This window comes from Cinclus cinclus, chromosome 6 (genome assembly GCF_963662255.1).
Source record: "Cinclus cinclus chromosome 6, bCinCin1.1, whole genome shotgun sequence".
Taxonomy (NCBI): Eukaryota; Metazoa; Chordata; class Aves; order Passeriformes; family Cinclidae; genus Cinclus; species Cinclus cinclus.
Window position 1 is genome coordinate 4,888,127 of NC_085051.1, and position 13,624 is coordinate 4,901,750.

A 13,624-nucleotide genomic window follows, 5' to 3' on the forward strand; every position below is an offset into this window, starting at 1 on the left:
TAGTAGTGTCACTTTTGGCACAGCTGAGCAGGAAGAAGCTCCTGCATATCAGATATCTGGTATCCAGAATGGAGCCATCTGGCCAAGGATGCTTCACTTGGCTCTATCCTAGGATCCTCTAAGAGAAAATAGATGTGGAGCTGCTACCCAGGTCTCCAGTGCATGGATTTTGTTTTTTTAAATACTATTTTTGATGCTTCCACTACACAGACAACTGTCAACTCAGCAGTAATTAGAATTTAAGGTCACCACTGTTAGTGAAAATCTTTAATTAATTATATCTAGAACAGAGATTAACTAGGTAGTAGGGTGTCTTTGGTTTTAGTTTTAGTTTTGTTTTCCCAAGAATAATCTGTAATAAGGATAACTTTATTGGATCTGCTGTAAGGGTGTAAAATCTTATGTCTAAGGAATGTAAAGATCCAGTAAATCATTATAAAATGAAAACAGCTGAAAAGCTATGTCTCAACGTGTGTGCGTTGTTTGGAATATTAAGGCATTCATTATTTTCGTAGTTTTACAATAAACAACAAAGACAGCTTCTTCAGCAATTCCACAAGAAGTAGAATTGTGCATCATGTGCTACAGAGAACTAAGTATGAAGATGGAAAATCCAAAATGGGTGAGAATGCTGTATTTTTTACCTAACCCAAAGCAATAAAAGTTTTCATTTTTAATTGCCTGGAAAGATATAATTTGAGTAAACTTATTTTTTCCTGTTCTTGAAATCTTTTCATTCGCACAGTAAAAAAGTTGAAACAATGTCCTGTTGTTTTCTACCCAAATATCTCAGTGAAAATTTACAATATTTTTTACTTAATTACTCATTCATTAAAATAAAATGGAGAGATTATTGTAACTACGTTATTGAGAGCCACAATAAGGGTTACATATACCTAAGAAAGCTGAAAGTGTTTTCAAGGGCTGATCCTAGTATTTCAGCTATTATCCATCAGTTACAGTCCAACAGAATCAATGTGTGCTACACTTGATTTATTTGAGGTCTCTGTATAGCTTGGAGACAGTTAATCTGAAGACTGGATTTGGTTTTTATCAACACTCATAATACAGTGCTAGTTTTTAGGTCTTTTCATTTTCAGTGACCAGGGGATGTATGCATGATTTTCTGTTTTCTCTGCAGGAATTAAATAAAGAGTTAAATGTGCAGAGGCTTGGATGATACCAATTACAGAAAGTTGTTGCTTGAGTTTCTGAACAAAAGCAGTAGTAAGAAAGGCAGGGAGAGTAAGTGTTCATATCTAACACCTTTGCAGCTGCTGATGGCAAATTTCATTATGAGATTAGTTTATTATAATTGATATATTTGAAGAGACAAATCTGTATTCCACCATATACACCTGTTTCTTGGGGAAACTTTCGGCTACAAATCTGCTTTTAAAGGCTATTGAATCTTTTTATTGTACCTATCAATGGTTATGTATTTTTTTCATTTTTTATTCTGTGCTGTGCTAGTACAACAAATCTGGCTTTAGGAAGACTCTAGGAACTGATCCAAAATGCAGTAGTCTGTTGGGTGCAGAGCACTGCTCTGATATGAAGTTGTCAGCTGATTTATATGTAAAAATACTAGGTTAGCTTTTAACCCTGCAGGGGTCTCACTGCCTCAAGGATTGTTTGTCCATACCACTCACACTTTGGTGCTTTGGCAAGTTGCTGTCTAGTTTGACAGAGCCAGAAATCTTAAAAGGATCAGCAATACATGCTGAAATACTTGCTTGGATTATTGATTGTCATCTTTAGCAGCATGCTTATCATTTATGTGACTGTTACATTCTCCAAATGCAACTTGAAAATTCACACTACTTGAAAAATGTATAAAAATTTATATTAGAAATAATGCCTTTTTTTTGTTTTTTAGGTATTAATAGGTTACTAAATAATGGAACATATGAAGCAGCATTTCCACCACATGAGGTAACCTGGTTAATTTGATTTTAAGTTTCATATTTGGATTAAAGCTTGTACTAGTGGTATGGGATCTTATTTTAATTTTGTCCTGCAAACTTTTAATTTCGTATTGTAATTTTTTTATGCTTCTTTCATTTATAGCTTTTACTTTAATATTGGCTTTTAAAATTTTCTGTATTTGGATAATTTGGATATTATAATAATTATATTATTATAATACTGGAACATTTTCTGGTTGGAGTTCTTCTTTGATTTTTATGAACTGGAATTGCCTGTTAACTTCTTAAGGAGGGTATCAGTTCTTCCAAGTTGTTCCCATTAGTTGTATTAAATAATTTTTGCTTGCTGCCTACAAAAGATTTTGTTTTTCTGATATCTTGGCGACTTATCACAGTTAGGGAAGACTTAATTATTTCCTGTTTAGTATTTTCATGATAGTTCTGGATAATTTCTACTTGACAATAGTTTTTCCATTATTTTGAAGTCTACTAAAGACTCTAAACCCACAAAATAAACAAAAAACCTGTGTGTGACTTAAGAGAGTTTTTAGAAAACCTTTTGATGTTAAAAAGAAGCAGCAAGCCACACATCTTCAGTCTTTGAAAGGCTCTCAGGAAGAAGGTAATTATTGCAGCTCTGAACTCTGGGTGTTTCAGCTGAATATTGTGACTTGGTTTTGTGTTTCAAAGGCTTTACAAATGGCTGACAGTAACTTTTCAGTTATTAAACACTTTAATATTTAATGATAAAATCCTAGGAATACAGAGGAGCAGAGGAGTATTTTCAATAAATAATATAACATCATTGTTAATGCTTCAACTGTACATTACTGACTTCAGGGAAAAGCTGGCTGTACTTCCAGAAAAGCCTGTAAAGCTTTCTCTGGCATCAAAGCTATGCTGTCATACCCATTTTATATGTTCCTTTGTTATGGTATAAGCTACTGTTTCCATATCTCAGTTAAAATTAGTGGAATCATATTTTTAAGCCTCTCTTATTTAAACTGCTGCTTGACTCATGCTAAGGACTAGTGGTGGAACACTCAATTTATTTTCAATTATTTTTTTTTCTTTCACACATGAACGAGTAAGAGTGAAAATTCAAACCTGGTGGGAATGCTGAGACTTAAACTCTTTTATGGATAACAGTGCAGAAAGAAGCAGGAAATAAAATAAGATGTGTAATATGGGGTAATGCTTTGCAGGCATTTATCCAGCCTACTGTAAGAATAAGTTGATGTTCTCTTCCTAGGTGTTCCTAGATGCTGCAAAGGTCACACTCAGTGTTGACATCTTTTCTTTGCTCACTCTAAGGAGAAAGGAGTAGTCTTGGACTCTTTGCTATGTTTAGCTTTGATTTTAACTCATTCTTATGTCAGAGAATCAGCAGATTGCAACAAGTAAATGGTGTTATTTGAATTTCAGGGAATGCTCAAGATTTCAAATACAAGATAAAAATCTAAATGGCTTAGTTACCTAGATGTACCAGGGTCAAGAATCTATCTGATCACTAACTGAAGTACAGCACTGGAGGACTCTGCTCTCCTCACAGGAAATTACCTGGCTCACTTGCAGTCAATTGATGAAATTTTTTCTTTACTATAGCTGAGTGATGGAAGGTTTCTGGGGAAAAGTTCAATTAAGGGGTATCTCCTACTTCAGAATTGGAGCAAAATTACAAATGCAAGATATTCTGCTCAAGATTGTTCTAGCAAATCTGTGTATTGCCTTTTGACTGCCAAGCATGAGGCTAATTCTTTTAGTCTGTTAGGTGGTCTCTAAATGTCAGACAAGGCCTTGAAGGACTCCTTTTGGATCAGACAAACTCTGGTTTGCTTTTAATGCCTTGAGAGTCTTGTGCAGCTTCAAAATAATGCCAATTCTGTTTCCTTCATCTTAGAAAGTATGTACCACAGAAAGAATATATTTTTCTACACCTTCAACAGTAGTGAAAGCATGAAGAGAGAAGACAAAGGACTCCGCATGATTCAATGTGAATCAAGCAAAAACCATTTATTGTGCTTCTAAACATTGTTTCTATTTCCTTCTTAACTTGGATTACACAATTACACATTATGGAATTGGTAGCTCCGTTTTGTGCACACATCTCTTGATTGGTAGCCCTGTATTGTCCACAAGGCAAGCACATGTGTTTTTCTTAATCTAATGGGTTGATACTCTTAAGTGTCATTTTACTCAGGTTGACACCCCTATGTTTGTCAGCAACTTTCTGCTGCTTCTTTCTTCTTGCAATCAGCTTTTTTATCCACAGAGATGACCTCATTCAGAAGGTTAGGCTGGTTCATTCAGTGCATGTCCATTTTCCTGTAAATACGATCCAACAAAAGAGAGTCATAGAAAATGTCTAGGAGAGAAGAGCTGACATGCTAGAAATTTCTAAAATTGTATAGGAGAAATAAAAATATATCACAGGCATTTCTTGAAAAATTTAAATAGGCAAAAGCATGCAAGTAGGCATCTATTAGTAAAATAGAAACAATGCTGAGGTCATATAAAGAGTTGAGTACTTCTTTAAAGTCTTGTATTAACATGTTTCAGTCATTAATTTTTTGAGAAACTGACCATTTCAGAAGTGTATGTAACTCTGTCTCTTAGGACAGGCTTACATTAACTCCTGATGACATGTTCCAGGTATACTCAGAATAAGAGACCTATTTATTAAATATAAAGAACATTTCTATTAAAATCATAATCAAAAACATCTAAGAAATGTACACATTTTCCATAGTGCCTAGTAATGTCCTTACATTTCTTTGTGTTGTTTTTCAGGGAAGCCACAAAAGCAGACATCCCATCAAAACACATGGAGCACAGAATCACAGACACCTCTTGTATGAACGTTGGGCACGATGGGGAATGTGGTACAAATACCAACCTCTTGATTTAATCAGGTATTAGTACTTTGAAGATTTTCTGTGATGCAAAAAGCCTGGTAACAGTGTGCTAACTATATTCATAAATTCCTTATGCTTTCTTATAAGATTTAGCTATTCCCTATTATTGAATGAGGCTGGAGCTCTCCAAGTTGCTTCTTTTGGGTGGTCTTTTGTAGGTTAATTTCAAATGAGTCTGCATAAAGTATGTGTACTTCCAACTTCTCAGGGATTTGCAGTGTGAAACTTGAAATACAAACCTGTAATGTGGTCTGCTGATCAGAGACACTTCTCCCTTGTGAGCGCACCTTTAAGAGCAGAGTCTTATCCACGTGGACAGTTGGAGTTACCAGATGCAGAGGACTTAAAATGCAACCCAATTTTCACCTTTCCATGTGGGTTTAAATACACTCTTATTTATATGTCATAGACTTAGTGTCATAGGTTACCAAATGTAAAATAGAGGAATATATATAATTTAAGTTAAAAAATGGTGATATTTGGATTTCATAGTTTCCTCTGACATTGAATACTGACAATTCATTTTCCTTGCTGTAAAAGTTTTTATTCCTTATCTGAGCCATAACTGATTACTGGTGGAGCTAAGCATGTGCCGTGGGAGAATTATTCTGTATCATCCTTGATTGACTTTCTGATCACCGCTATTTCATCTGCTCTAGCAACTGATACCCAAGTTTTGAAGAGTTAAAGTTCAGTCTTCAGCTTGTGTTTTCACTGGGAGGAGTTTGAAACCTATTATCTATGTGTGATTATCTATCATAAATGTGTTTTTAAATTGAATACTTAGGTCATACTAACTTGCTTTATCCCTTTCCAGTTTTTCTGTGTATATCTATCTATCCTACGTTTAATAATGTTGCTACTAGTCCATCTATTTAGTCATTGCAAGGACATGAAAATTACAGAGGCACTATAGTTATATCCTTGTTCTCATAAATCTGCAATTAGTGTCACTAAAATATTATGCTAGCCTGAAAAAAACCCGTTTGGTAAAGTAACAATTTTGCCATAAACTTGTTATGGTAATTCTTTGCTAGAATTATTCTGCTACTGTGACAGTAGAGCTAGATGGAGGTCACCATAAAATTTAATTTTAAGCAATTATGTGTCTTTCCTTCTCATGTAGGCGTTACTTTGGTGAAAAAATTGGACTGTATTTTGCCTGGCTGGGATGGTATACTGGAATGCTTATTCCTGCTGCCCTGGTTGGGCTCTTTGTTTTCCTCTATGGGTTATTTACAATGGATTCCAGCCAAGTAAGGTAAAATTCTATGTAATAATATATGATAGCCTGTTGGATTTTAGGAACAGTCTGGCACAGCTTAGGTTGCTATGCTTCAGATATGGTAATAATGTAAAATAGACCAAAATAGAATATTGAGTATTTGAGTCACGTATTTATACTTTGTATATTTGTTTTGCATCAAGCCAACTGTGTAGTGCTGGCAGTGGCCATTCTTACCACTGCATCTGCAGTGATTTCCATTCAGGAAAACAGACCAGTCTGTAAGGACCAATTCTCATGTTGCAGATACTGCAATAGTTGTTCTAATTAAGACTAATGGGTGAAAAAGCAGACATTTTTCATTACCTCATTACCTCCATCTTGCAATAACTTCCAGAGTGTAGTACAGTTACTAAACTTCAAATTTTGCCTATGTCTTTTTTTTTTTTCCTTGTTCATTAACAGTGGCAAACTTGGAGTCTAACAAAATTCTTATCTGTGTCAATGTAAATTGCAGCCAAGAGACTCAGATGCAGGGAGATCACAACCATGTGAAATGAACCAAGTTTTCAAGTTTCCCACTTTGGTGATTTTGCTCTGAGAAGGGTTTATGTCAATTTAGATGTGATGAGGGTGCTCAAGTGCTGACTGTACTAATAGCAACTCTCTGAGGATCCACCATATTGCAAAGTATTCCATTAGATATTATCAGACAGTATCAGTATCAGTGCTCTTACAATTGCAGCTGTTGCTCCAAGCCGTTTGAGTGCTTAGGCAGGATGTATACTTGGAGTCAGATCTCACAGAAAATGTTTTCTCTGGCTTTGAGCAAGACTATATTCAAGTTTTATCTAAGGAGTTTTCTTTAACTTCTAGTTGACAGTGAGTTATTATATTCTACAGTGCTGTAATGAACACTTTTTTAAGCTTGCTTTCTACAGCAAACTCCTGAGAAACTACGAATTCAAATCACATTAAATACAATACAATAAATACAAAGTTAAATGCAATAAACTTAACAGCCAGGAAACTGTGCTATCTTCAAGGTACTATTCTCTGTATTAGGACTGTTTTTCACCATAAATGTCTTCAAAATGCCATAGGTCTAAAGTCAAGGATGAGCCTGTTCTTAGAGCACAGCGACTACAGCTGTTGAACAGTCAGTCTTGTATCTGTCACACGTAAAATGGCACAGTTCCAATAAAGGGGGACCAAGGGGTCATAATCTACTGTTTTCAACGTATAGTTTAGTATTTCTTCCTTGTGGAATTGAAAGGTCTGTCATTGGCAGCTCCACAAGAGAAAGAGTAAAATTTCTAATAATTTCATTCTTTCAAACCATAAGCTATTATGTGCTTTTATATCATAGAATCCTAGAATATCCTGGGTTGAAAGGGATTCACAAGGATCATTGACATTCAACTCTTGGGCCTGCATAGGACAGCCCCAAGAATCCCACCTTGTGCTTGAGATCGGTGTCCAAATACTTTTTGAACTCTGTCAATCTTAGTACCATGACCATCTTCCTCAGGAACCTGTTCCAGTTCCCAGCTGCCCTGTGATAGAAAAACCTTTTTCTAACATATAACCTGAACCTCCTCTGATACAGCTTCATACTCTGGTCCTGTCTCTGGTCACCAGAAAGAAGAGGAAGCTGTTAGATTGCTATGAGATATACTCTGTCTCCTATTCTCCAGGCTGAACATTTTTGCACTCCTGTTAGTTCCATTTTGCCTTTGTTGAGACACTTAGCTATGTACTGTGCTTTGAATATGAAAGGTTCTAGTGAAAACAGCAACTTCATCTTCTTGAATCTTAGGATTCTTAAACACCAGAATATGGCTTGAAGATATTGACCCTCAAAATAGGATATTAAAGTGGAGGGCTTTTATTAGGCCTAATATGTAAGTTCTTCTGTAGAAAATAAAAATGCAAAGACTTGAAATGTTACTGCCGGAAACTCCGTTTTTACACGTGACTGATCTAAGTGTGCATATTGCTGCCCTGTGGAACAAACATTCATCTGATATAAATGGTGTCATTTGATTGAAATCAATATAAATTATACCAGTGTTGCCTATCCTTTGAATGTTTGCTATCTTCTACATAATTTGGAAAAATAGGCTGTAAATACATTTGGAGGGTAGTGAGGATTCTTTTTGTTTCCCTGTTTGTGATATTTGGGAGAGAATTTGCTAGTGTGAGAAGTGTAACATGATGCCCAAAAATACTGTATACTACTCAATGGCTAATAGTGTTCAGATTCCTGATTTGTGATTGGGCTTTCCAAGTCAAATATTCACTTTCAATTTATTTGTCCAGTTTTGTGGTGCACATGCTGTTAACAAACAGAATACAAATGGCATGACCTCAGAAAATCCTGGGAGTGCTAGAAGATGTTTTTATAACCTTTATTTTCCTATCACACTAAAGCAAAGAGATCTGCGAGGCAAATGAAACCATTATGTGCCCTATGTGTGAACGCAATTGCACACTACAAAAACTCAACGAAAGCTGCATATATGCCAAGGTAATTATTGTGTCATTGCTATCAAGATAATTTTGGTTGTATAATGGCTGCCATTGTTTCAACCAAGTTTCCTGAAAAGCATGTTGTTTCTCTGCAGATGCTGTTTTCAGCCTTTGTGATTCATCTAATAAGGGAATACTCTAAAATGAATTGAGGTTTTTCTAAAATTGCTTTATGTGATCATTTCCTTATTAATATATTGCCATTATTTTCATTAACTTATTAAGTCCCTTGTGAGGATTTCAAATTAAAACATTTTGTAAGGTTTTTCCTGCTTTCCTCTGTAACTATCTTATTGCTCTGCTTCCCTTGCTTACTTTGTATTTGAATTTTTACTCCTGTTTTGCTCTTTCAAACTAATGTGAAGATTTTATACAATTAAGTATTTTGCTACAAGAAGGTATTCTTCAAAGGTATTCCTCAAACTTAGATAATCACAAGGATCTCTGTATACATGCAGTGTTGGAAGTGAGCAATATATTTTGATGTGTGGTATGTTCATAATGCTGGAAAAGCAGCCCTGGCTTTCACCTTTGTATTCTTTATCCCATAGAATAAATATTTCTCAGAAGCCTGTGAACCATGCTATAAAACATTACAACAAAGCTGCAGCAGTGTCAAAGAGAAAATTGATTTTTGAAATTACATGTCAAGATTTCCTATTGATAGGACCAATGCTGAGTAAAACTCAACATTTCAAACCTACCTGTGAAAATATTTTAAAAAATTATTTATCATTTACAAATTCAATTTTATATTTTACAATGCCAAACTTAAGAGGTTGTTTTGTAATAACAGCAGTAAATACCACTAGAAATGCTGTACTTAAAGAAAAAGTGCTATAACTATGTAACAGAAAATAGCTCCATAAGGGGGTTTAGTAACTTTTTTTACTGATCTATATTTTAAAAATTGTGTACTTCAGGTAAAGCTTTCTTAATTGAAATAGCATTATGCAAGCTATACAACCCATCCCAGAAATGCCTCTTTCTAGAAGGTGGTAAGTGCTTCTTCAGCAGTCCACTGCAATTTTAACAGGAAGTTAATATCTGGAATTGTAGTATCCCTTTATTCTGTAGATCCTGTTTCTTAGCATCCCCAGTTAATAAGAAGCAGGTTTTGTGTCTTATTTATGTTTACACTGACATAATGTGTTTAAATCATTCAAATTTCACATTTAATGTCTGTCTGGTTTGACACTGGCCAAATGCCAGGTACCCATGAAAGTTGTTTGTTCACCCTCTCCTGCTACAGTTGGGCAGAGGAAGAAAAAAAATAAACAAAGGGCTCAAGAGTTAAAGAGTGGGAGAAAAATACTCCAAGAGTATAAGTTCAAATTCAATGATATAAAGTAATTGTTAACAGAGTCAGAAGAGGATAATGAGAAGTAAAATAAGCCTTTAAAATACCTTTTCCCCCCCCAGCCCCTCCCTTTTCCCCATCAAGAGCACAGGGACATGGGGGTTTTGGTCAGTTTGTCACTCGAGATCTTCTGTTCACTCAGGGAGAGGAGTCTTTTTTTCTCTTTTATGCCATGGGGTCCCTCCCATGGGCAAACGGTCTTTCCAAAACTGCTGTGGTGAGGGTCACTCATCCCTGGGGTGCAGTTCTCTAAGGACAGCTGCTCTAGTTTGGAAGCAAGGGCTCTCTCTCTCTATCTCTGGAAGCAGGGGCTCTCTCTTTATCCGGGTTCCCCACTGGATCACAGCCTTCTCTGGCATCCTCCTGCTCCAAAGTGAGCACTTTTCTCACGGGCTGGAAGTGGATCTCTGCATCCCCCCTGGAGCTCATGGGCTGCAGGGGCCAAGCTTGTTTCACCATGGTCCTCACCACAGACTGCAGAGCAATCTTGGCTCTGAGGCTTGAAGCACCTCTTCCCCCTCCCTTCCTTCTACTTACCTTGGTGTCACCATGTTGTTTTCCCTTCACGTGTCCTCACTTCCTCCTCTGGCTACAAGAAAAACAGCTGCCTGTAGGTACCACTGTCAACAAGTTCCACTAATTCAAAAATTCTTACAAGATCCTGCAGCACCAAGAAGTTGATCTCGTCTAGGTTCCGCATCGGGGAATCGCTCATCACGCTTCCGCTGCCGGCAGGGTGGCCCTGCCACCATTTAGTAGGCATTGGTGGCCGTGCTGGTGCTCTTTAGCCCTTCTCTTCATGCAGGGTGCCAGGAAAAGGAAGCTGCCCCCCCTGCCCTTCTGCCCACAGTGTGGCTTGGCTAGGGGTGGCAAGGCAGGCAAGGATGGCTGCAGGCTGTGCTGGGATGGTGGCAGCCACGGGGTGCACTGAGAGGTGCCGGCCACAATGCCGGGCCACCCCTGGGAAAAACCCTGTACCTACACTGTTTGTATTTTCTTCTTAAATTTGTCATCACAGAGGTGTTACCATCATCTCTAATTGGCCAGCAGCATGTCCATCTTCAGAGCCATCGGAGACTAGCTCTGTTGGACAGGGTGGAAGCTTCTAGCAGCTTCTCACAGAAGCTATCCCTGTGCGCCCCCCCCTCCCCTGCTACCAGAAAATCAGGCTGTGCCAAATCAACAGACTGTCATATTGGGAATAATGCAGTGGAAAAATTGTGGCATCCATCCTTCATTTGTTTTCAAATCCATCCTTTTGGAAAAAAAATGGATGATGACCTGAGAAGACAAGGAGTAACCACTCACATTCTGTCATCTCAGGCACTCTTCTCTTGTGTCTACAATTATGGAAATTCATGTAAGCTCCCAGCTTTTCCTGCCAATGCTTTTATTCTGAAAAACTGATCAATCTTGCATTAGAACACAGAAAACAAACAAAAATTGTCTCCTTTCAGGACTTGTCTGTTCATATCTCCCCCAGTGAAGGAGAGAGAGAATTCTCTTTGGGAAGGAACAGGATTACAATCTGGCCATTCAAATGGCAAAGAAAAATAAAAAACAAAAATATCTTTATGAAGCTTTTTCTAAAGGTTATAATTGTTATGCCTTCACTCACTGTAATGTCTCTAAAGAAAACTTCATAGCAGCTTCACTCATTACCTCTTGCTACAAACCACCTGGTTTTTGGCAGTGCCAAACCAGAAGCCAAGTTTTTCTTTTTCTACTCTTAGCAAGGTTAATTTCACTGGGTTCAGTTTGGTTGGTTGTTTGGTTCATTTTGTGTTTTCTTGGAAAGATGCACTCTTTCCTGAGCAGAGTATCCAAGATCCTCCCACAGGTTTACATTCAAAACCAATAATATTAATCAGATTTATTGTGCAGATTTATTGTTTATTTTGTTCACCTCTCACATTTTCACTCTCATTACCATTTGTGTTTTCCTTTATGGTAGCAAAAGAAAATAAAAAGCAAAATACATATTTGATTGACAGTTGATCCCACTGTATGATCCTGGCAGGGAACATATTTGATTTATTAATCTCCAGTATCAACTAGTCAATTCAATTTAAGAACCTTAAAACAATAAGAAAATACAACCATAATTGACATACAGATGGAAATGTATGTTTTTAATGAAATTATCAAAATATTGTAATAATTTTACTCCACAAGAAATATAAGAGAGGAAAGAAACAGTTTTTATTAACTTTTGCTGCTTTCATGAGTTAGTCTTCTTGATTTCTGATGTAGAAGTAGTAATGCCAGTTTTTTTTTCTAGAAGAACGAAAATCTGTCTGCAGGATGAGTTTTCCTTGCATGCATGCAGCTCTCCCAGGAGCAGATTAGGTAACCTGCCTGAGGCAGGCTGTCAGCCCCAGAATCCTGGCATACCTGTATAGAGCATTCTTGCTGGCTGCTGTAGCTTCAGGTGTAAACAAAGGTCACAGTACAGCAAAACACAGTCTGATTACCTGCACCCTTCCATTGGCATAAGGACAGGCTTATTTTCATGCTAAAAGCTTAACAATTGGTTAAGTCAGCAAGAGAGTCAACATCCATGGAAGGAAAGTCTTTTCAACCATATTCCATCTCAAGATACTCTCTTCTTATTTTAGATAGTGGGAAACCACCATGAATTTTCTGTATGGATTAGAACAATACAGATCAGAGCCACTTTTTCATTTCTTTTCTTTCTCTTCAGGTTGTATTTTAACATATATGCCTGTTGATGATAAGTTTATTTGCTCTAGTATTTTATAGGTATCTGTGCTTTTTAATTTTTTTTAAAATAGGAATTTAAAGCCTCTGTACTGCTTAATAATTCCCAGCAACATCTTACACCATCCTTTTTTATCAGAAATGTAGGCCCATTATGCCTGGATAAATTACATTGCTTTAATCTGGCAACCTTAAATCTACTGAAAGGACATTGATCTTACCAGCTTCCTAAATACTGTTTCATGTTATGGGTAGTATATTAGAAATTTCAGATTTTTATAATATAAATTGTGGTGTTTTCGTAAGTGAGACCATAAATTCAACCACTCAGATGTTTAAAAGGCATGCAAAACCTGCTTTTCAGTCAATACTTGTTTTCAGTAAGCATGAACGAACAAATAGAACTAAGCATAAATAAATAAGTACTTTCTATTTCAATACTTATTTTCAATCAGTAAGTCTTAGACTTTGAAGCTGAATTGCTGTTCTGACCAAAAAATCTTGTAACAGAGTAAGATAAGGGAGAAATCTAACTAAGAGAATATTAATGGAAGAAATTGCCTTCACAGTTTAGAATTATGGAGACTTCTGTGGAGTGATAGTTAGAAACAATTTAATGCCTCTTGGAGTTTAGGGCCACAAGCCTTTTAAGAAAGAAAAGGTCAACAATTAGAGATGCTGAGGTGTCTGAATGAAAAGGAATACATGCTACTTTTACCTGCAGAAAAATTGCAAAATACCTAGGTAGAAGAACAAAATGGGATCAAGAGACAGACAGTCTGTAGAGGGAGAAAAGTGAAGAGGTTTTTTTAGCTCATAAAAACCTTAAAATACCAATGGTTGAGATTAAGTTTGACCAGAATTCTGGATGAAGTTTTAGCCTGTCTGGACATGGCCAAGACAGCTCAGTATCTGTGAAACAGAATGGTGAATCATGAGGTGA

The 13,624-nt window shown here is 36.7% G+C and overlaps 1 protein-coding gene across 2 annotated transcripts in view; it reads left to right on the forward strand.

Annotated features, from left to right (window-relative positions):
* Positions 1-13,624, forward strand: part of ANO3 (anoctamin 3) — a 127,741-nt gene that overhangs the window by 95,100 nt on the left and 19,017 nt on the right. For both annotated transcript variants that reach the window (XM_062494943.1, XM_062494944.1), the window contains exons 9-13: positions 516-622; positions 1,880-1,935; positions 4,719-4,840; positions 5,970-6,104; positions 8,502-8,598. In XM_062494943.1, the coding sequence (XP_062350927.1) occupies positions 516-622; positions 1,880-1,935; positions 4,719-4,840; positions 5,970-6,104; positions 8,502-8,598 (517 nt within the window). The remainder of the gene's footprint in view (positions 1-515; positions 623-1,879; positions 1,936-4,718; positions 4,841-5,969; positions 6,105-8,501; positions 8,599-13,624) is intronic.